General features: G+C 43.3%; 1 protein-coding gene across 2 annotated transcripts in view; it reads right to left on the bottom strand.

The window, feature by feature from the left end:
• Positions 1–1,252: 1,252 nt before the first annotated feature.
• The window catches only part of hpgd (15-hydroxyprostaglandin dehydrogenase), a 40,977-nt gene continuing 17,750 nt past the window's right edge, over positions 1,253–24,479 (bottom strand). Inside the window, exons 5-8 of one of the 2 annotated variants that reach the window (XM_086142752.1) lie at positions 6,620–6,810; positions 3,572–3,648; positions 3,306–3,469; positions 1,253–1,733 (exon numbers count right to left, since the gene is read on the bottom strand). In XM_086142752.1, the coding sequence (XP_085998878.1) occupies positions 3,325–3,469; positions 3,572–3,648; positions 6,620–6,810 (413 nt within the window). In that variant the 3' untranslated portion in view covers positions 1,253–1,733; positions 3,306–3,324. The remainder of the gene's footprint in view (positions 1,734–3,305; positions 3,470–3,571; positions 3,649–6,619; positions 6,811–24,479) is intronic. The other variant, XM_086142753.1, reaches the window with a different exon arrangement.

The raw sequence follows: 24,479 nt of genomic DNA, 5'->3' as shown, positions 1-24,479 counted from the left end.
AGTAACATTTGCAAACTGGTTACTGTTCCTCACGTGTCTAAATGGAGAGCGAGAGCGGACACACAAACTCACAGTACAGAGACATTATGAATTTTGTGCAATGATAAAAAAAAGATCGAAGTGCCTCAGTGCAGGGTGGGTTAAGAAGTTATGTATTTTTCTTTAGCTTGTTTGATAGCTAATATCATTCTCTTTTCTTAATACGGTAGTATTTTGACTGTTTTTATGGTATTTTACGATATACCTACATTTCATTGTTTTGTATTTGCTTGTAAAGCTTTACAGGAGGTTTATGTTGTATACAGAGACAGAATAATTGTATTCCTTTGTTTTTTTTTCTCAAACTGATCTCAAAGAACGGAACTCCTGGCCAGATGTGAATGTGATCAGAAACTGGTGATCCAAAGAACAGCAGGGCACAGTCTTCTATCCCAGCAGCCTCTGCTGTAGGATCCAAATATCACCACACCCGCTGGTTGCATGATCTCCAATTTAAACATATGTATCTTAATTGCACTGACAGAAAAGGTGAAGCTGAGTACGTGTGTTCCTCATCAGTTGGTCATATTTCGGGCATGTGAATGTTCATTGCACATTCTGAGAAAGAAAGCAACAATTGCCAAAGTAAGAATGTTTTTGTTTTTTGGAGCAATAACCATTGATTCCACTGTTACCACTTTGTCAAATACTTTCTGATCCAATGATTAGACATACAAGGTTTCCACTCACTATCTATGTGAAATGTATAAGGCCATTCCTTTATTGTAATTATTAGTGAAAGAGCTGATCGACAAGCTCGTGATGAAGAACTTATAGATCAACTATTTTCTCATGTGTGACACACTTGTATGCGGAAGTAGGGCATCAATTCATGAAAATCAGTTGAAACATGGTCGAAAAAAGTTGAGCTTTGGAAAAAAGGTTTCTGCCCACCAGCTATCTTCAGTACTTATTTACCTAAAGGCATTTGTTAAAACGCTATACTTTTTTCAACTAAAACTGACTCAAAGTAGACGAAAACCTGTTTGAATTTTTGTTGACTAGAACTGGATTTGATTCAAAATTTGAAACACTCTTTTCATAGGCTGATTTGTTTGTGATTATGGGGCGTTCATAAGCTGAGGTTACAGGACAATTATTTTCCTTGGAAAAATGACATGTACCTTGCATGAGAAAACTGTGTGTCTCAAGTACTGATTTGCAGTGATATTCAACCAGACCAGATATTAAATTGTCATATCTCTCACACCATGATGCCACAAGTTTTATATTTGTTTTTGAAAAAACTATACCCAGCAGACATTAACATACTTACTATAATAACACTTTTCAAAGCAATTCCATAATTAGCTAAATATTCTTCTCCATCTGAGGTGAAGGGTATTAACCTTTTTATCATGTTTTGCCTACAATGAAAACTTCAGGCATAGCTGTCATTAGCACTATTATTACACTCAGGTGTATCTACATATCAGGAATCGTTCAGCCTCCTGCAGGAAATGTTGCTCTGATGCAGTAATTGCATAAAGGCCAGCAACACTAGATTGTGGGTTGTGGCTCTGGGACCACTTTACTCTTAAGAGTGGCATGAAGTCCAGAGTGTCAGCCATCAGGAAGACATGGGTTCATAGGTGTGGAAGTGGATTCCTTTCGAGCAGGTGATTTTCATGACTGCGCCGTTCAGACTGGTGTCCTGGATCAAACTCATCATGCCCTCTGCTATTAGGGATGGCCTGAAGATGAATACAGAAGAAGATATCAACAAAGAAATGGTATTAGGCATTTTACAGAAACAGATTTCACCATATATTACACAGGACCCAAAACAATGGGCAAAGAAAGGAAAGAGTTGTTTAAAATTAAGTATTTTATTTTCATTAGTCCTGTATTTGACTTAGTTGAAGAGTTTTTCCATGTGTCTGTAAGTCGGCAAGCTATCCCTCGCTTAAATGGCCTGATAACGAATGTCACAAATAAGCTCATTTGAAAAGGGAGAAAGATAACACACCAGAAGGGTCTTAGGTTATCCATTCAGGTAGGCTGCATTTAAAAGAAAATACCATGAGACCTACTTAAAGTATGGTTTTTCGCTTTAGCAGGGGATTTACACACTCCAAATTGGCATGATATGGCCTAATTGGCTAGTTAATGAAGTCATGAAACCCTCAAAACTACTTCTTTGCATAGAACCCAAGGACCCTGCATTAGAGACATAAAAAGATCCCTTTTTTGAAAGAAAAAACTTGTGCACTTGAAGGGAAATAGCGGTCATTGAGGACCAAAACAAGACCATGGAGTATACTGGACATAACCATGGAGTATACTGGACGTAAGGAACACACTTCGAGTGCCACCGTTTACCATCATCCCCAGTTGGGACCATCTAGCTGCAGGGAAACAAGCTCAGGGCTCCGACTGATTCTGCAGTTGTACATAGATGTTGTGAAAATTGTTTAAAAGTCATTAAAAGTGCATAATATAGGGTGTAGTGGTCACATTTTCTTTCATAACCTCCTCATAAAGTTGTCTGAGACAAAAAAGGTTTGGGAAGGCTGACATAGTGTGTTTTCAATGACAACTGCAATAGGAACGCATACCCTTATTGTGTCAATTTTCTACTTTTATGTATGATCTAAAGCACACACACACAAATAAATAAACAACTAAATATCTCCATCCATAAACAGATTAGTTGACATTACACAAGGACTTTTTGGAACTTTTCAATAATCATTCTAACTCTTAATGTATCTCCTTCTCCCACTCCTATTCTTACTACTGCTGCTGCTGCTACTGCTACTACTACTGCTACCGCTACAGAACTACTACTACTACTCATGATATAACTAAAGGATATGTTTTATCCAAATAATATTAACTTTTATTTTCATATTACTCTTATACCACAGAGTGAATTTACAGGAATGGTTTTGGCACTGAGGAATAGAGCAGTCATCCCTGGACCTAAACATCCTGGTTCGATTTTCGGCTCCTCCTAGCAATGTTGGTGAGCAAGACTCTGAGCCGTTAACTGCTCCCCAGGCACTGTTCAGTAGCTGCCTTCTGCTAATGGTTCATCTATGATGGGTTGTAGTGGTCACATTTCACTGATGTTGTGCTCCATGTATGATTGAATGTGACGTTAAAGATCTCTCTTCTAAACTTCAGAGAGGGTTTGTGTGTATGGGCTTAAATATAAATAGTATTTTGGTTTTGCATTGGACAAAATACTACCAATTCTATAATTGAAATTCAATTTTAGCTTAAGAGTAGATAATTACTAAAAAGGAAAAAAAGAAACTCACTTTAAAATTCCAAACTTTTTCATTCTATCTTTGATTTCATCCTTGAACTTGACGAACTTGCCCATGTTGTCCTCCTGCTCAACGGAATGCAGCAGAGGTGTGTCCACGAAGGCAGGGCACAGGACATTGATGCGGACACCATAGTCCCCCTTTGCTGATGCTTCCTGCAAGAGCAATTGACTGATCAGTCCCTAGAAATATAACAGTAACATCACATTTTGTTGATTTAGTTGTAAAATTGGATGTGCTAAGTGTGTACTGCTTACAGCCATAGCTCTTGTAAAACCAACGACTCCTTGCTTTGTGGCGGTGTAGACGGGCTGGTGCGGAGAGAAGATGAAGGCTGGATAATAAAAGACAGAAGCAAACCGAAAACAAGAAGCCGCAAACATGTTAGGTGAAGTGCTGCCATTGAGGAACAAGCAATTGAGATGCACCCGTGCTGAACTAAGTTTTTTGAGAGACGAACATTGGAGCTGACCTTTAAAATCCAACTCATATATTCATAGTGTGTTAAGAAACCATCTATCTGTCCATCTATCCATCTGTCTGTCAGCCTGCCTGACTGCCTGGTGGTTGGTCTGTCTGTCTGTCTATCTTTGCAGTAAATGCAACAATAGCAGTTGATGCAACAATAACACCCCCCCCCCGCCCCTAAAGGAATAAAACCTTTTGAAAGTTGTTTGTTTACAGTTGTGTCAATTCATACAGTATCTTGTAATGAATTTCACTGTGAATACAAATATAAAATTCCTGCAAAAATAAATTGAAATAAATAAATGAATCATGAAGTAATTTTAAGCATTTAAATAATCTAATCAAACTCCTAATAATCTAATCAAGCTCCTAAAGTTTCCATTCTTGACAATGGTAACCTCTGTGTACTTTTTTCTCCATCTGATCACTACATTACACATATCCTAGAAATCACTCCAATGAAACCACTTCTAATATCACAACCCAAGGCAGTTTTATACTCCCTTCATGACTTAACATACTGGCCTCTTCCATCTCTATATGTTAATTTAATCTCTGGGCACCCTTGCAAAGTTTAATTTCCCAACATTGTTTTTAGTAAGATCAGCTGGCTTCAACAGACCAGGTATACTTACTGCACTATGTTACTGAAATCCTGCCAGTTTTCAATAATCCAGGATTTTCATACCTCTACTTATTATTAGGCCTCTCTGAATCATCTCATTGTCTCCCCTATTTACATCTAAAGGCCTTACTTCCACTCTTGGCTGCTGCCATTGTCATCTTTCCAAATTACATGCTATCCTCTTTCACTCTTTTAGAATGATCTAATTTTGCTGGATGTAACTGTTGTCCAGTCATTATTCAGACTCATGCAGCAAGAATTTTGAGAACTGAAAATAATTGAGATCATATACTGTTATTTTTTCCCTCTGTGAAACCCAACTGAGTATTTATCATGTAGTAAGGACTGAGTGCACATTATTCGCCCTTTGTCCCTTTACATCAACATATGTGGCCACACTGAAGTTGTGTTCACTCAAAAACGAGTTTGTTTGCAACATCTAGCCCAGAAGTGTGGACAACAATGAAATAATAAAAAAAGATTAAGAGTTAGTAGGGTGAGTAGAAAATGGAGGGAATCATGAGGGAGAACCACCTTACTTTAATTCTGACAAGGATTCATCACTGATTTTACACAAATGCCAAAGAAACTGGAAGACAAGTTATAACCACCTTGGTATGTGACACATCTTATGGCAAAACAGAAGAAAATAAAAATGACTTTCACCAACCTCAGTATTACTGTTGAGAGTTTTGTTGAAAAACCCAATGCTGCTACCACTAATTCTACCACTAAATATTATGCTGCTAGTACCCATGAACGGCATTATCTAGTTAATGTGAGCTTTCATACCGCTTTTACCATAACTTCACTGTTAATCATGGTCATGTGTGAATGCAATATGAATGAGTAAGCTATTGTCTCATAGCCGCCATGACACACATAGGGGTTGGGGGGTATGTATATGCAAGCTGTGATGTTGTAAAATGGATAATAGCGTCTATAAAACTCACAGACCAAGTGGAAGCTCTGATGTCAGAAAGAGGAAGGACTTCATGGCATGCATTATTTCAATGGTAAGATGAATTGATACATTTTCAGGGAGGCTGTTATGCAACCCAACAGACTTCAGCTGCCATACCCTTGTACAGAAGGTTCTCCGCCATTTTTCAACTGCAGCCAAAGTTGTTTTAGATTGTCTCACTGACTTGCAGTAATGACGGGTAAAAGCACTTGTATTTTTCGTTTAAAACACAAGTGTGAAACTTTTACAAAAAAAAACAATTTCGAAAACAAAAAACAAATATTTGCAATTGTTGAAGGTTGAAAAGTTGTGGCAATGAAGGTAAATATGATGATACAGATAGTAATGGACAGGAATGGTGTTATTTCCTCTGTACTGGTGATAAATCAATGAATTGTGGGTCAAGTATCACACAGGAGGTCAGGGACAGCAGTGAATAGAAGAAAAAAGCAAAAGAAAATACTGTGATGGAGGGAAAACTGAGACCACATTATAAGTGATTAGGAGACTTGTGGCCTCTTTTCTGCAGTGGTCATTCCACGATGAGCCCCACCAACATATTCTGACTAACAATTTCCAAACAACTCTCATGGAGGGAACACCCCCTCTCCCCCTAGTTAATTTCCCTCTTCAGGTTATCGAGTTGTTTGGTTTAAATTTGTGACACACTTGACTGGAATCCCTAATAGGTGAGATCAGTTACAGGCACTGTGCCTGTAAGAACATTTAACAAATTCAGAGCTTAATCTCAGCATTGACTTGGACATTTCTGGTTTGCAAATCTATTTCCTCAGGACATAAAGTAGTTGCTTTAATACTGGAATAAATCCAACCACTATATTCATTTGGGAAACGGTTATTGAACATGGTCAATCAATTCTTGCTCGGTTGCTTCCCTGGAATGATAGCTTTAAGCTGGGCCTTGAGTTGCTCATAGGTTCTTTCCAGGCAGTAAATGATCTCTGTGTGTTTAGTTTCCTCCTCCTGGCGTCTCTCCTCTTCTCGTCTTTCATTTGCATCATATTTACCTCTCTCTTCACTCAGTTGCTTTTCCAAGACACAAATATCATCCTCAAGCTGAGCAATTCTTTGCTCTATTTCATCTCTGTCATGCAAAGCCTGCAGTTCCTTCCTCACACCAAAAGCCACACAGCTCTCATAAAGTGTCTGGTAGTTTGCCAAAGTTTTCTGAATCTCATCTCTCACTCTCAAAAGCAAGAGACCTCTCTCGGCACAGTTGATGGTCACCTGTCGAATAAGCTCATCAAAGCACTGTGTGTAGAGCTCCCTGCGCACAGGACAGATGCCCTGAGCCATGGCTTGTCCTTCCTCCATCTTCCTGTCCAGTAGCTGTCCAAGCTGCATAACATCTGCTTGGGTGCATGGATGGGTGGACACTTTCTGCACCATCAGCTGGTCATCCTCTTTCCACTCCCGGGCTGGGAACATTAAGTTGAGAATATATTCATTTTGCTGCAGGGCATCTTCATGTGAGTCTGGCTCGGATGGTGGAGGCAGGGCATTGGCAGCCTGGTGAGCACTCACTGTTATAGGTATTTTATCGGTGGTTTTACGAATAACAACTGGGTGCTCATATTTCAGGAGCGACCTTAGGGGTCGATTCATCGTGATAAACAATTAACAATAAAGCAGTTTCAAAAGAAAATTCCGCAAAAAGTTTGTCAGCTTCTCAAAACTTGTCTTCTTGTTCTCCTGTGATGCTTCAACGACCTCCGAGATGTGCGTGAATAGCTTAAATAATTTCAAAATGCTTTAGAATGCTGTGATGTCATACAATAGACTTATTTAATTCCATGCTAATATGATACTTGGTGGCTAAAAATAGCATGTCAGACTCAGTAAATTGGCTGTGACATCACAGACAGTGCGCTTCCCCTGTATGACATCACTTATTCGCCGTGACAGCTTGGCATACGCCACCCCTAAAAGCACCGATTTGCAGTAGTGCATAATCCATTCACTGCGTCACCTGTCATATCACAGCTCCCTCTTTTATAGTTCCATGGCTGGGAGACACCTTAATAACACAAAGATACCTATGTAGATTGCAGCTTTCTATTTAAGCAAAACTCATTAGCACATATCAGTCATTCTGTTGTCTTAGGTTAATTTTGATCCCTGTTTTGCCTTTTTCAATTTTGCATTTACATTGTGGATTGTTTTCTTCCTGGTGGATTATGTCTGTGATTTTTCTATGCACTCATTGCATTACATAGCTCTTTTAATGGTCAGTGTAACTATGAATTAAGTTTCATAATTATAGACAATAGACCATTTATTGACTATACTGTAGGCACATTAACACTTGATTCATGATGTAGCTGCAAAAGCAAAGGATGATATACTTTCAGAAGTTATAGGGAGGATTGTGAATCTTAAACGGAGCTCATATGGTACCTGCAGTTGTATTCATGTGTGTATGTGTGCGTGTATGCTATGCGTTTCCTGAAGGCTCCAGCCTCCCCAAGACCCTGAGCTCAAGGTAAGTGATCTAGATAATGAAAGAATAAATAAATGAATGATTACAGCAGACTTGGGTCATTCCATTGTACATACGGCAAAATAAAAAATCAATTGATATCTTCTTTATCTTCAATTGGTGTGTGTTGACATCTTCTATATCTGATAAATGCTAATTATTTTCTTGCAACCATAGCAACAAACTTTAATATATCCTTTTTCTCTCAGATAATTTCATGAATTCCTCCTTGATCCCCATCCTCAAACATCTGTACCTGGTTTTGTGAAACTAAAGTAGCAGAAACCTTGCTTTGACATGGAAGCACATGGCAGAAATTAAACTATTATTACTCCCAAACAGACATTGAGATTGTGACACGGTAGTGATTCTGTAGTGACACAGCTCTGGCCAAGGATTAAAGCTTGACATCAGCTAAGTGTGAAACTACAGAGAGGTCACAAAGGCCTACTGGATTATTCCTATCCATATAAAAAGTATTATACATAAATTATAAATGGACAAAAACAAGCATGTCTTTAGACAGCAACTTTGACACCATGCTGTGTTTGTCATCAGAGATCCTCTGTGAACTTGCATAATTTTGATACTCTATCCCATATTATGTTGACAGGAAATAGACGGCACTTGTATTTGTCATTCATATGCTATCTTCCCTCAGCAGCAGGTAATCTTCAAATCTTTGTAGTTAACAGTTAAGACAATTATATTTTATTGTATTTCTTATTCTACTTCCTTTCTACTATTATCTAGTACCGTTATGTTTTTACTTGAAACTCTGGCACAACAATTTCCTTCGGGATAAATAAAGTTGTTCTCATCTCATCTATAGCTGTATTAGCAAACACATAAACCATGCAAACCTCAAGTGACTAATGTCACTTTGGACCAACTTTGATGTTGAAACAAGAACATGTTTTTGTGATGATTTTTGGATATGGTTTATATGAGAGATCTAAAGAAGTTAGATAATGCAGCCTCAGGGCGGCACTGGCCTGTGTCTCTCCAAGCCTGCCTTGGTGGGGCACAGAGCAGTATCTCCCTGTGCCGGTCCCAAGCCCGGATAAATGCAGAGGGTTGCGTCAAGAAGGGCATCCGGTGTAAAACTTTTGGCAAAACCAAACATGCGAGTCAACCAAAACTATACCATACCGGATCAGTCCCAGACTGGGTTAACAACTGCCTTTGGTACTGATGGAAATTGAGCTACTGTGGGTCGAAGAACAAGAACACGTGTTCTGAAGCAGAGAGAGGAGGAAAGAGCCTGGGACTGAGAGTAGGGACTATGACAAGAAAAGGTAGAGTTGGTCGACATGATGCAGAGAAAGGTGGATATACTGTGTGTCCACGAGACCAGGTGGAAAGGTAGTAAGGCTAGAAGCAGGCTTTAAGTTGTACTATTATGGTACAGACAAGAGAAATGGAATAGGAGTTATCTTGAAGGAGTTTGTTAGGAACGTGTCACAGGTCGTGGACTCTGGCAGGGAACCACACCTTCAAGGCTGAAATCAGGGTTGGAGCGCTTTATTTAGGTTGACAGGCAGGTTGGGTGTCGCTGGCAATTCCCTGGCCCCGCAACAGAGTCGCACAAGGCTGGGTCTCACCAGGACGGGCCCCAGGCAGGGTGGCTGGGTCAAGGCAGGCTCTCACGGGGTCAGGGTCCGAAGGTTCAGAGGGGGCTCTTGCAGAGTCAGGGTCCGGTGGTCCCGGTCTACACTCGGGGGTCGAAGGTCCAGAGGGGCTCTCGCAGGGTCGGGGTCCGAAGTTACACCGGCCGGCTGGGTCCGGTCGCAATGGGGTTCTCGCAGGGTCGTGGTCCGGTCGTGACCGGCGTTGTGGGGATAAACATGGCAAAGGGAAGTCCAGGAACCACAGCTAGGTCCAGTCATGGGGATCCACAGTGGTCAGGGTTGTTGGACAACCACAATCCCCCGGCGCCAGGCAGAGCATGCCGCTGCCCTTTATAGGGATCTTTATTAGCGGCCACTGCTGCAGCTGGCGCCGATTACGAACTGAACCCAGGCATGAGACCCTGACAGTACCCCCCCCAATGGGCACCTCCTGGCGCCCCACGGACCCGGCTTGGGTGGGTGTGGTTCTGAGTCCATGGCAGCCAGTGGATTCTATCACGGGGGCGCACTCGGGCAGGGAACCACACCTTCAAGGCTGAAATCAGGGTTGAAGCGCTTTATTTAGCTAGACCGGAAGGTTGGGTGTCGCTGGGAATTCCCTGGCCCTGCGAAAGAGTCACACAAGGCTGGGTCAAGACAGAATCTCAGAGTCAGGGTCCGGTGGTCCAACAGGGGGTCCCGGTCCACACTCGGGGTCCAGTGGTCCACCAGGGGGTCTCACAGGTTGGGGTCCAAAGGGGGCTCTCGCAGGGTCAGGGTCCAGTGGTCCACCAGGGGGTTCTCACAGGGTCCGAAGGTCCAGAGGGGCTCTCGCAGGGTCCGGTCATGACAGGCATTGTGGGGATAAACATGGCAAAGGGGAAGTCCAGGAACCACAGCTGGGTCCGGTCGTGGGGCTCCACAGTGGTCAGGGTTGTTGGGCAACCACAATCCCCCGGCACCAGGCAGAGCGTGCCGCTGCCCTTTATAAGGATCTTTATTAGCAGCCACTGCTGCAGCTGGCGCCGATTACGAATTGAACCCAGGTGTGAGACCCTGACAGACCGTCTTAGAGGTGAAAAGAATGTCAGATAGACTTATGAGTCTGAAATTGGAAATTGAAGGTGTGATGCTCAATGTTGTTAGTGGCTATGCCCCGCAGGTGGGATGTGAATCTGAAGAGAAGGAGAAGTTCTGGAATGAGTTAGATGAAGTGATGCAGAATATTCCCAGAAATGAGAGTGGTAAGTGGTGCAGACTTCAGTGGACATGTTGGTGAAGGCAATAGAGGGGATGAAGAAGTGATGGACAGATTTGGTATCCAGGATAGGAATACAGAGGGACAGATGTTGGTAGATTTTGCAAAAAGGATGGAAATGGATGTAATGAACACCTTTTTCCAGAAAAAACAGGAACATAGGTTAACTTATAAGAGCGGCGGTAGGAGCACGCAGGTAGACTACATCTTGTATAGACGAGGTAACCTGAAAGAGATCAGTGACTGCAAATTAGTTGTAGGTGAGAGTGTAGCCAGACAGCATAGGATGGTGGTTTGTAGGATGACTCTGGTGACAAGGAAGATGAAGAGGACAAAGGCAGAGCACAGGACAAAGTGGTGGAAGCTGAAAAGGGAGGAGTGTTGCATGGATTTCAGGGAGGAGTTGAGAAAGGGTCTGGGTGGTCAGGGTGAGCTTCCAGATGATTGGACAACTACAGCTAGGGTTATCAGGGAGATAGGTAGAAGAGTACTTGGTGTGTCATCTGGAAGAAAAATAGATAAGGAGACTTGGTGGAGGAATGAGGAAATGCAGGAGTGTATACAGAGAAAGAGGTTAGCAAAGAAGAAGTGGGATACTGAGAGGACTGAAGAGAACAGACAGGAGTTCAGGGAGATGTGGCGAAAGGTAAAGATAGAGGTAGCAAAGGCAAAACAAAGGGCGCACAATGACTTGTGTGCTCAGTTGGATAGTAAGGAGGGTAAGAATGATCTATACAGTGTGGCAAAACTGAGCGATAAAGATGGAAAGGATGTACAATAGGTCCGGGTGATTAAGGATAGAGAAGGAAATGTATTGACAGATGCTAAAAGAGTGATGGGAAGATGGAAAGAGTACTTTGAAGAGCTGATGAATGTGGAAATGAAAGAGGGGCAAGGGTAGAAGAGGTGACTATTGTAGACAATAAAGTAGCAGTGATAAGTAAAAGTGAAGTGAGGAAGGCATTGAAGAGGATGAAGAGTGGAAAGGCAGTTGGTCCTGATAATATACCTGAGGAAGTGAGGAAGTGTCTGAGTTTCTGACTCGATTATTCAACAGGATCTTAGAGAGTGGGAAAATGCCTGAAGAATTGAGACGAAGTGTGATGGTGCCTATTTTAAGAATAAGGGGGATATGCAGAAGTGCGGCAACTATAGAGGGATAAAGTTGATGATACATACAATGAAGTTATGGGAAAGAGTAGTGGAAACTAGACTGAGAGCAGAAGTCAGCATTTGTGAACAGCAGTATGGCTTCATGCCTAGGAAGAGTACTTCAGATGCAGTATTTGCATTGAGAATGCAAATAGAAAAGTACAGAGAAGGCCAGAGGGAGTTGCATTGTGTTTTAGTAGACCTAGAAAAAGCATATGACAGGGTGCCAAGAGAGGAGCTCTGGTATTGTATGAGGAAGTCTGGAGTGGCAGAGAAGTATGTTAGACTGGTGCAGGACATGTATGCTAGCTGTGAGACACTGGTACGCTGTGCTGTAGGGGTAACAAGGTGAACCTTGAGAAGTTCAAGGTGGAGGTGGGACTCTATCAGGGATCAGCTCTGAGCCCCTTCTTGTTCGCAATGGTGATGGACAGGCTGACAGATGAGGTTAGACAGGAATCTCCATGGACCATGATGTTTGCTCTCACTACAGATCACAATGTCATCTGCAGACAACAGGTAGAGGAAAATCCAGAGAGGTGGAGGTATGCTCTGGAAAGGAGAGGAATGAAAGTTTAATCGCAGCAAAACAGAATATATGTGTGTGAATGAGAGGAACTCGGGTGGAACGGTGAGGCTACAGGGAGTGGAGATCAAGAAGCTGGAGGATTTCAGGTACTTGGGGTCAACAATCCAGAGCAACGGAGAGTGTGGAAAAGAGGTGAAGAGACTGGTCCAAGCAGGTTGGAATGGATGGAGAAAAGTGTCAGGGGTACTATGTGACAGAAGACTTTCAGCCAGAATAAAAGGAAAGGTGTACAAGACAGTGGTGAGACCAGCGATGATGTATGGACTAGAAACCATTACAATGACCAAAAGACAGCAGGCAGAACTAGAGGTTGCAGAGATGAAGATGTTGAGGTTCTCTTTGGGAGTGACCAGGATGGATAGGATCAGGAATGAGTCTATCAGAGGAACAGCACATGTTAGATCAGTGGTTCTTAACCTGGGTTCGATCGAAAACCCCAGGGGTTTGGTGAGTCAGTCTCAGGGGTTCGGCGGAGGTCAAGACACACATTGGTGATGACATCACTGGCTGCAGGTGATCACGCAACATAGCTTGGCCTATCCGTGCTGCAGGGATTTTGGCGTGCTCAGTTGTAGTGACTTGTGAGTGTCGTGATGGTACGTCATGTGATTTCTTTCTTAATATTTTAATCCCTTCATACTAATTATGTCGGGCAAAAAAAGAAAGCGGTCGGAAGAATACGTACAATACGGATTCACATGTATGACGGAACGTGATTGGAATCGATGTCCTAACTGCATGATTTGCAAAGACAAGATGAGCAATTCTAGTCCAGCACCGGCAAAACTAAGGGAAGGCTTCCTTCAGCTGGATGGAGATGGGAACTACAAGAACATAGCGCTTGCTGAATTCAAGGTGAAGGGAGCCAGATTCGATGAAAAGGCTACTCTGCCTGTTCTTTCTACCCATCAACGAAACGATCATCGATCCAATAAAGAAGGGTTCGGTGAATGCGCATGTAAAACAGGTGGGGTTCAGTACCTCCAACAAGGTTAAGAACCACTGTGTTAGATGTTTTGGAGAGAAGGTCAGAGAAGCCAGACTGAGATGGTTCGGTCATGTACAGAGGAGGGACAGAGAATATATTGGTAGACGGATGCTGGAATTGGAGCTGCCAGGCAAGAGGTCTTGGGGAAGACCAAAGAGAAGATTTATGGACATAGTGAGAGAGGATATGAAGGTAGTTGGTGTGAGAGAGGAGGATACAGAGAATAGGGTTAGATGGAGAAAGTTGACTCGCTGTGGCGACCCCTGACGGGAAAAGCCAGAAGAAGAAGAAGAAGAAGAAGAAGAAGAAGAAGAAGAAGAAGAAGAAGAAGAAGAAGAAGAAGAAGAAGAAGAAGAAGAAGAAGAAGAAGAAGAAGAAGAAGAAGAAGAAGAAGAAGAAGAAGAAGAAGAAGAAGAAGAAGAAGAAGAAGAAGAAGAAGAAGAAGAAGAAGAAGAAGAAGAAGAAGAAGAAGAAGTTAGATATGTGAGAAGAGGTAAGAGGTGCTGGATGTGGTGCTGACTATGAGTGCAGTAACTGTCGTCAGGGAGTAGGATCACCAACTGTGGCTGTAAACAAATAGTATTTCTCACATGCAAGGTTTCAAAGCAAGATAGCTAGAGATGGGAAACGGGAGAAAGTATAAAAGTACAACTACGAGCGAGAAATCGCTTGCTGGCAGTAAATGTGTTATTTTGCCAGCAAAGATAAATGTGACATACAATAGAAAAGAATAGAATGCATCATGTATAGTTTTGACATTTGACAATTTGAAATTAATCTTAACATGAAACTATCCAGTTTGCAGACAAACTGAATAGTTTGAACCAGTTTACTTGAAATTAAGATTTAACAGGGGTCACATGGAAATTATTAGATGGTGCACCATATGCTTAACCACATTTGCCTGTGAAATGCAGGCTGTGAAGAGTCAATAGGAAGTGGTTGTGCTGACAAGTAACGTGTCAGAGTCACTAAGATAAGACATCCTTTTCCTCAGCATGTGAAAAGCAGAATCTGCAAATGTCAGAAATAATATGGGTAGTTATGATAATGGAAAGTGTATAAAAAGACCACTGATGCTGAGAGATCCTGTTCCTCTAGGATTATATCTTTTTTATTTATTTTCAAAAAACATAGCCTCAGCTCAACCATTAACTTGTGCTCGATTATTAACATCCCAGCACTATTGCATCTGTAATGCTTGCAGAGATTTGTCACAGTGTGCCCAGTTGACTGTAGATTATTTACTGGAGTCAAATAGGGAGAAGAAAAAAGATGCACAGGAGAATGTACTTTGATTCACGTATAAAAACTTAAGCTGAATGTAATTCTCAAGTACAAAAGTACTTGAGATTTACATTACATTCTCAAGTACTTTTGTACTTGAGAATTATATTCACAATAATCTGATAATTTAAGAGGAGGGAGGGAAAGTTAGTGATAAAACAACAAATTAATATTTGGAGGCTTTTAGTGTCAGTCTTCGATTGTTGGTCCTTCTACTGATGTGACCCTGACCATGTCGTGTTGACGGATCTAGTTATCCAAACTCTGGCTTCAAGAGATTAGCTAGAACTACTACAATTATTTCATCCCAAGACAAGGCAGGTGAAATGCCTTTGAAGTTTTTAAAGAGAGCAATTTCTAGTCACACTGAGCAATCATGGATCAATTCAGCTTAAAAAATGATCATTATAGAATTTGAAGAAATCAACACTCTTGCTTTCCTCATGAAGTAGACATTACATTTGCTTTGCTCAACATATAATCCAGTCAAACAGCAGCCCAGACAAACAACGCGAGAGTTCGATGCCTACAGGGAGCGAGCCAGACATAGTGTGACGTTAACAGCTCGCGATTGTAGGGGAGAAGGCCTCCTTCTCTCAGGTCACACCTGTTAGGGAGGGCAAGTTGTTGTCTTCTTATTTCAGACATCAGTGTGAGACGGACGAGATGTGCTGTCCCAGAGATAGTGGAGAAAGATAGAGAAGGATGGAGAACGCATATTGAAGAAAAACAAAGAACAAGGAGAGACCAAGGAGTTGTGACTTCAGCTCCTTAAACTACAGTTAGCTGAGGCCCGAGCCAAAACGATTAATAATAAACAAGAAAAGAAGATAAAAAGAGAAGAGTGTATAATGTGGCAGGGACCGGTTTACCAAGGGACCGTCTGCGAAATGGGGGGCAGACGGAGAGCATACGGCAGTTATCCTGGACCAGCAAGAGGAGGATTCAGTGTTCCACGAGGAGGGGGTCGTGGAAGAGGATGGCCGCCAGAAGCGTGTTTCTTATGTGGAGATCTGACACATTAGTCAAGAGAGTGTCCACTTCACCTGATGGGACAAGCCCAGAACCAAGGACCACCTGGACCCCCCGGAAAGGCTCCGGCAGACGCAAGAAGCCAAGGGAGAATCCCACCGCCGTGGCAATCCCGCCCCCAAGGTCAATATTGGCAAGACAACTGGGAGGAACAGGAATAGAGGTGCCTCAGGAATGAGGGAAGCAGTGGATGGGCAGAGCCAATGCTTCCATTGATCTTGAGTGGACTTAACATCTGTGGGCTGGTAGACACTGGAGCCACATACTCCGTCCTGAACATTTCGTTGCCAGAATGCACCCTTTCTAGCCGGACGATCTCATTGGTAGGCTTCTCGGGGACACCGCAATATCTGCCGCTAACTAAACCACTTGATATTGACCTGGCTGGACAGAAACTCCGACACTCCTTTGTGCACTCTCCAAAAACGCCTGTAACCCTCCTCTGGAGGGACTTGTTGATTGCATCCAGAGCGACCATCTTATGTTCACCTGATAGGTTAACAGTGACTTTCCCAAACGGACATTGGGTGCCCTGTGGACAAACATTAAGAACACACAGACATTACCTGATGTCCCCAGTAAACCTCCCACCGGCTGACATCTACTGGATGAAACTTGAACCAGGAAGAGGAGTGGAAGCAGTCTTCCAATTATGGAGGCTGTGGCTCGAAACTCTGCCCCCCTACCGCGCTCCAGCTGACCCCCTCCACTGAACGCTATTATGACAGAGAAGGCAATGATGTCTGTGCGGACGAGTTTCAATCAATAGAAGGTGAGGAATGGGATTTACCCTCTCGAAACATATATGTAGGACAGGGAGGAGTGGCAGTCACCTGCAAGTTAACGAGTGACCAGCGCCCATGGTAAATGATGAGTGACTCCTCCCTTCCTCATGTGTCTTTGGCCTTGGCCCCTGGCCATGAAGCGTGTGAACTTGGACCAACGGTAAAGAAACTCCAAAATACCAATGATTGGGAAAATGCCGAAATCCCCAACATGCAATATTCGCCATCGACCAAAACATATTGCATCCTGAAGAAACTAATTACCAACTGAGCTGTGTGAGAGCACCTCAGATTGACACGAGAACATGGTAGAGAACTGACTGACCATGACAAAACTGGAGAAATGTTGGCAACGGTCCCGGAGGGGCTGTGGTTGATGGGACCCTTTTGACGTTGGGTTCTGCGCAGACGTAGACCCAATCAGGGTACAATCTATTGTAAGCAATACCCATGGCCAACTGCCGCCGACTCAGTAATGGAAGAGACATTGCTTTTTCTATGGGATGCGGGTGTTATCAAACCGTCCACTTCTGACTGGAGCACTCCCTTCAGGCCAGTTTTGAAGGCAAATTTGACAGACTATAGAATAGCACATGACCTTAGAGCTATTAATGACGTTACAACCACTCCTGTCTTATCGGTTCCGGATCCAGCCCCTTTCGGCCCACATCTACAGTGGTATTCAGTAGTGGATCTGGCCAATGCCTTCTGCATAACACTGTCTCCAGAATGCCGTAAATAATTCCCATTCACATACAAGGGCTGTCGGTTGCAATATATCCGAATGCTCCAAGGTCACAACTGCAGCGCAGGTATTTTTAATATTGTGCTTAGAAAACAGTTGGAATTGCTCTCTCTACCCCCCGATTGCATTTTAGCGCAATATGTAGATGATCTGCTAATAGCAGCCGCCACCCCCGAAGCCCGCCTACAAGCAACTTTGCAGCAGCTGCTGAGATTATAGGAGTGCGGGCACAAGGTATCCGAGAAAAAGCTACAGTGTTGCTGGAGAGTAGTCACCTTTCTAGGGAGAGTGTTCTCTCCCATGGGATCAGAAATGTCTCCGAACAGCGACACTGCAACACCCTAAACCTGTGGTGGTAAAGGATATGTTGGCCTTCCTAGGATTGTGTGGATATAGCCGATCCTACATCCCATGTTATGTTGACAAAACCTCTCCATTGCGGGCAATGGTCCGCAAAGCAGGCATGAAGAACTTGAATGCTCGACTAGAAAGGGATGACGAGAAGTCTACTTCTTTCGTCTCCCTGGTACAAGCATTGGCCTCAACAGCAGCATTGGCATCGCCCGACTATGTTTTGGATTTCCACTTGGATGTCTCGCTGTCTCCCCAAGCGGAGAATGGAATACTCTTTCAAAAGGAACGAGGTACTTGCGTGTCTTGGCCTGCGTAAGCATAGCCCTAGATACCATGGAATTGAGGCAGCCCAACTGTACTCGCTTTGCGGCCAGCTTGACTGCTGTGATTAACAAAACCGCCCATCTGGTCATGGGTCACCCATTGCATGTCTTGACAGACCACTCAGTTACGGCCTATATCTGTTCATCTGCATTTACAGTGACCTCCCTGCGACAAAATTGTCTCCTGAAGACTCTTACAGCACCACACATAGTGTACCACCATGAGGGAATCAATATGGCGGACAATGGGCAGCGGATGGACAACCTCAAGAATGCCAATATCAGGTTGAGGTGGAGAACAAACCTAGACCGGACCTTACCTCCACCCCATTGGACCACGGAAATGTGGTCTTCATGGATGGATGTTGCTTCAGGGCTTGTGATGGCTCTCTCAAGGCAGAAGCAGCAGTGGTTGAGTACACCCCACACACCACTTCCCAGTTTACTCTTATTTGCTCACAGCTCTTGGTGGACAAACCTTGTGCACAAGCGGTAGAGGTGTTGGCCATCTGTTTAGCCTTAGAAGCCTTTGCTGGAACCGCAGTGACAATCTACTCTGATTCAGCCTACGCCGTCCATACTGCTGTATTGGACCTTGTCCAGTGGCAAAGAAATGGTTTTGTTGCAGCAAAAGGGACCCCCACTTCGTATAAAGAATTGATTGAATGTCTAGCCAAAAGCATCCTGCCTCAGGACATTCCAAGCTTGACTGTCGAAGCACTTGGGAATGATGCTGCGGACCGCCACGCTAAACAGGCCGCGGGATACACACCAGATTTGCAAATGATAGTTTGTACCCCAAATGACACTCTACCCCCTGCCATCTCGGAAGACACCCTTCAGGATCACCAAACTCGGGCATCCCCCTGAGGAGAAATCATGTTGGATAGCTCACGAAGCTAGACGAACAGCGGACGAACTTTGGCATGGACCGGAAGGGGCACCTGTACTACCTATGGGCCCCCTGTCTAAAGCTGCACTAGCTGAAGCCCACTCGCTATCCCACTTCGGACCAGAAGCCATGATTTCTCGCCTCCATATGTGGTGGCACCCAAATATGAAGGACATGGTATGGGAACACTGTCACAGCTGTACAACCTGCCAGTATTTCAATGTCCATCCGATTTGTTGACGGGTCGGCTAATGCCGGCCCAGCGGCCTCCCTTGTACTGGCCTCTGAAGTACCAATCCCCAAGCTATCATATAAAACATACTGGGCACAACTAAACTCACTAGCTTCTAGTGTTTCCAAACAGGTTGCTGATCGAGCTGCACCAACGGAGGTCGAAGACCCTCCAACTTGGGACCAAGTGTTCCTTAAATCGCTGTCCAGGAAGTGTCAGGAACCATGGTGGAGAGGCCCATTCACCGTCATGGCTCAAACCGGCAGGGCTGTCCAGCTCAAAGAGAAAGGAGCATCAAAGTGGTACCATTACTTTCAAATTCATCCCCATTTGATTCCGTGATTACTGAAATTATGACCATTTTCTGTGGATTGGGGTTCCCTCACTCGAAGAGGGGGAGGTGTGTTACAGGCTGTATCATAAGCTGTGCAGTAGTAATATGCTTCGTTCTAGTATTCTGTACCCGAACTGGAGAGGACTAGGCCGACCGGGGCTTTTGTAATCACACCACAAGACCACATGCATCAGTGGTTCTAGGCAGTAACAGGAGTATCCGCTTTTAACAATAATTGGTTACCAATGGCGGAACAACCCGCAAACCAAACCGAACAAGATTATGTAGTGTGTATGGGCCTGAGACCCTTGCTTAAAATTGTGCTAACCACTATAACGGCGGACTGTCTGCTGGCCGTTATGGACTCGACCATAATTATTCGTAAATCATGCCAATGATATGCTGATCCTCATCCGGTAGTCCCAACCGTGACAGTAAACCCGATATTTTACAAACATGTAGCTGCGAATCATTTCTCCTATGTTAAGTTTACAGGAACAACGAGAACAATAGGGTCAATACCACCGAACTGGTGCAAGATCATCATTTTCGTTCAATCTCAATTCACTCCCGTAAGTAGATGTGTAGTGGTGGTGTGGTGATGATAAAATATACAACAGGATCCTCAGAGATACATCAGGACTATGCGTTCTGATATGACTCATTTTACCTGTTTCTGTCCTGCAAATTTCCTCCTCAGAACTGATGGCTGCATATCAAAGCAAAAAAAAAGAGAGATACCAACCCTGAACCTTGGTTGTTGGCTAAAGATGTGACTTACCTAGACTAGGTAAGTCTACAAATTAGTCAATCAAGTGGCAGCAGGCTTCGAATCAATATTCCTTTGGGTAACTCAGATTAAAAATGTAGATCGTATTAATTAAAAACATTACAACATCCAGAAGACTTCCGGTGACGCAACGTACTGAGACATACGCATGGAGTTGAGCTCTCCCGAAAATTGGTAGTATTTGGCAGTTTATGAAAAAATACTTGACAGTTTAATGGTGGAAGAGTGAGTCTGAAGCATTGCAGATTAGGATGAGCACGCAGCAAAACAGCAAAAACAGCAAGAAGAAGCGAAAGGAAAAAATCGGTCACCATCTTCCCCAAGCCAGGTGAGCGGAAAAACGGATGAACAGAACATGGAGAACATTCTTCGCGAGTTGAAAGAGTTGAGGATAGAAAATAAGCAAGCATTTGCAGACACTAAGGAACAATTAACTAGACTGGAGGTGTCAGTCACGGACTTGATTCAAAGGATGGAGAAGCTAGAGCGGAGAACTGAGGAAGCACAGACCAGGGTATGCCAGGTGGAGGACACAGGCCAGCATCAAAAGAGGATGCTGAGGCACCTGTTGAAATGGGAGGCGGCCCTGACGAACAGGTGCGACGATCTACAGAACCGGATGCGCCGCAACAATCTGAGAATTTATCAAGTCCCCGAGGAAAGTGAGAAAGGTGACATGATTGGTTTTGTGAGGAACTTAATTGAGACGGCGCTACAACTCCCGCCCGAGCTAAATATAAAAATCGAGAGGGCACACAGATCACTGGGGCTAAAGCCTGCGAGTTCAGTGCCTCCGCGCTCCATTATCGTGAAGTTTCCGGATTATACAGTAAAGGAAGCAGTGCTGCGACAAGCATGGGCCCAAAAACAAGTGAAGTTCCAAAAAGGAGTGATTTATTTCGACCAGGATTACTCTCCAGAAACACAGAGGAAGAGAACGCGGGTCCGAGGAGTGATCAAGCAGCTGAAGGAGAAGGAGATCCGGGCAATGTGCCGCTATCCAGCGCAGCTGAGAATCAACTTGGAGTCAGGAGTGAAAATATTTCCTACGCTGGTGGATGCTGTGCCAACGTTGAAGAAGCTGGGCATCGAGTTGCAGATTAGCGAGAGAGAGAGACTGGAATGGGAACTCTCAAAAGATACATGGCAAAGACAGGATGGTGGGAAGGGAGAAAGAAAGGACACATCACTGTCCGCCGCAGACCTGCGGGCTGTTTTGCTGGACTAAAATGATGAGGAGTACTGTGCCCGGGTAATGTTAAAATAATTAGATAACGTTATTACTGTCAATCTTAAAGTTCTATGTGTATTACTGTTCATAGTTTAAACAGCCAAATATGCTGAAGTTAAGTGAATCATATTGTAAAGTCATTGAGAGGAGAGGAGCGTTAACTCTGCTATTATTTTCAATTAATATTTTTTTATGATGAGACCCGTGTTGGGATCACCGCCTCACCAAAGATTTTGTTTTTTTCTTTGGTCTGTGGTTTGGACAGCACTTAGTGCACTTTGCCCATAGGGAATCTTAAATCACAACCCTCTGCCTGCATTACAACAGGAGCTGGACAGATCTCTGTACTCAGCTGGACTATTGGAAGTCACATATGTTTACTTTAGTTTTTCTGTTCTGTGTTTAAGAGTTCTTATTTCCTTGACATGTCGGTTAGGTCGGTACAAGTAATTTTTGTTACTACTAGGGCAAGGATAGTTACTTTATGCAAAGGTGAATCTGGGGAGAGTAAAATGAAAATAAGAAATGCCGATTTATGTCAGAGGTAGGGATTGTCAGTTATAATGTCAAAGGATTAAATAATCCTATAAAAAGAAAGAAAATGCTGACTCAGTTGAAGAAATTTAATTGCTCAATAGCGTTACTACAGGAAACTCACTTAAATGAGGTAGAACATAAGAAATTGAGGAGAGACTGGGTTGCACAGGTATTCTATGCTTTTTGTTCAAACAGCAGAAAGAGAGGAGTAGCAATTTTAATTAGTCATTCAATTAGTTTTACAATTCAGAGAGAAGTGAAGGATAAAGCGGGGAGATATATACTTATTATGGGAACAGTAGGTGGAGTAGAGCTAACTATCATGAATATCCATGCCCCTAATGAAGATGACCCCAATTTCTTTAAAGAGGTGGCAACTGTAATGGCAAGAGAAGCCAGAGGTACTATAATTTTAGGAGGACATTTCAATTGTGTTTTAAATGTAAAATTGGATAAAACTCCCTCTGATTATGGGTCCATTAGCAGGAAATCCAGGGCAGCAAAACATATGTTGGAAGAATTAGGACTTGTGGATGTTTGGAGGGCTAAGAACCCAACCACGAGAGATTTCACCTTTCTGTCCATGGTACATGGGTCATACTCAAGAATTGATTTGATTTGCATTTCAAAACAAAGCTTATATAAAGTCAGAGAATGTGTTATTGAACCTGGTACCCTATCTGATCATGGTCCTGTATATATGAAATTAAATTTAGGCTTTGGTTGGCACTTCAAATACTGGAGACTAAATATTCCATTGTTGACAGATCCAAATATAAAGGAAAACATTAAAAAAAAAAAACAATTGATGAATACTTCAAAATTAATGACAATGGATCAGTATCCCCCTTGACTCTTTGGGAGGGGGCAAAGGTGGTGCTGAGAGGGAAATGTATTGAAATTGCGGTTAGATTAAACAGACAGAGAATGGAAAATGAAAAACAGCTGGAAAGTGACATAAAAAGACTAGTACATGAACACAAAATGACAAGGGACAAAAATGTCTTTAAACAAATTCAAGAAAGTAAAACCTCCTTGGATGAACTTCTCACACAAAAAGCAGAGGGAGCACTTCGATACACAAGCCAAAGGTACTATGAAAAGGGAAATCGGGCAAGCTGGTTACTTGCCTTTCAACTGAGGAAACAACAATCAAGCCGTATTGTCCCTAAGATAAAACATCCCTCCTCTCCGACCGAGGTCTCCCACCCAGAGGAGATAGCTGAGGCATTCCAAACTTACTAGAAAAATCTATATGATACATCAGGAGAAACACAAGACAAAAGGAAATTAGAAGATATATTCAAAAATCTTAATTTAAGAAAGCTCTCTGCATCTGAGGCGGACGAATTAATAGCTCCTATCCGAGAAAACGAGATACAAGACGTTATTAAATCATTAAAAAACAACAAATCCCCTGGCACAGATGGTCTACTGTTAGAATATTCCGTTATAATACATTGTGTTTACATACATTCATCGTATTTACTTATTTTGATTGTAGTCCTTGTGTGACGTGAGAACGCTCATGTCAAGAGAGGGACTTGCAAAATCCCCTACTTCAAATTATAGAGTCTCCAACCTTACACCATTATTCCACTATCAATTGCAAAGACTGTAAAATGTAACTGCGAGACCCCATCATGTAAGGTGAAGGAATGCGCTACCCTGCTGTTCCAATGACACCCCCCGGGGATAATAGATTAGAGCCAGGGGGTCGGAGGAAGTCATTATCAGGACTTCTTCCGAACCGCGACTTCGATCAAAGCACAGTTTTACACAACCCAGGTGCTCACATTCCAAGAGAGCGTAAACCAGGGGTTGGAGGAAGTTTATCAGGACTTCCTCCGATCAGCGGCTTTGATCGAAGCGCAGTTTACGAGGCCCGCACCCCAGATGGCCGCACTCCAAGAGAGCGTAAAACCGGGGGGGTCGGGGAAGCCATTGTCAGGACTCCCTCCGACCCTTTGGCCAAAAGGTATAAAATGAGCCTGATCCTTTGGATCGGGGCAAGAACTTCTTCATCTACACATTCGACTGGACGCGTCTCAGTGGGTGTCTAGAGGAGCCGAACGATCCTCGCGGGGTGACATTCATTCTGGCCCGGGATATCTCGTAAGTGTATTTTCCTGACTTTGAATAAACCATCCTTGCTTGATTAGTTCCTGGCCATTGTGACATTTTTCCCTGAATGATAATCTGAACACAGCGGGACAACAAAGTCCGGTCCCGTGGCAGGAGCCACAAAAACGGACACTACCAGGTGAATTTTATAAGGCCTTTGGAGAGGAGCTCGTGCCAAAACTTTGCCAGATCTTTAATTATGCCTTACAGGAAAATGACCCACCTAAGAGCTGTAATAACGGCAGTAATAACGGTTATACACAAAGAGGGGAAAGATCCATTAGATTGTGGTGCCTATAGGCCGATCAGTTTGTTGGGGAATGACTTAAGATTATTAGTGCCATA

This window comes from Fistularia commersonii, chromosome 35 (assembly GCF_037954325.1).
Source record: "Fistularia commersonii isolate RoL2024-O1a breed Wild chromosome 35, RoL_Fcom_v1.0, whole genome shotgun sequence".
Lineage (NCBI taxonomy): Eukaryota > Metazoa > Chordata > Actinopteri > Syngnathiformes > Fistulariidae > Fistularia > Fistularia commersonii.
This window is presented reverse-complemented; position numbering and strand designations above follow the sequence as displayed.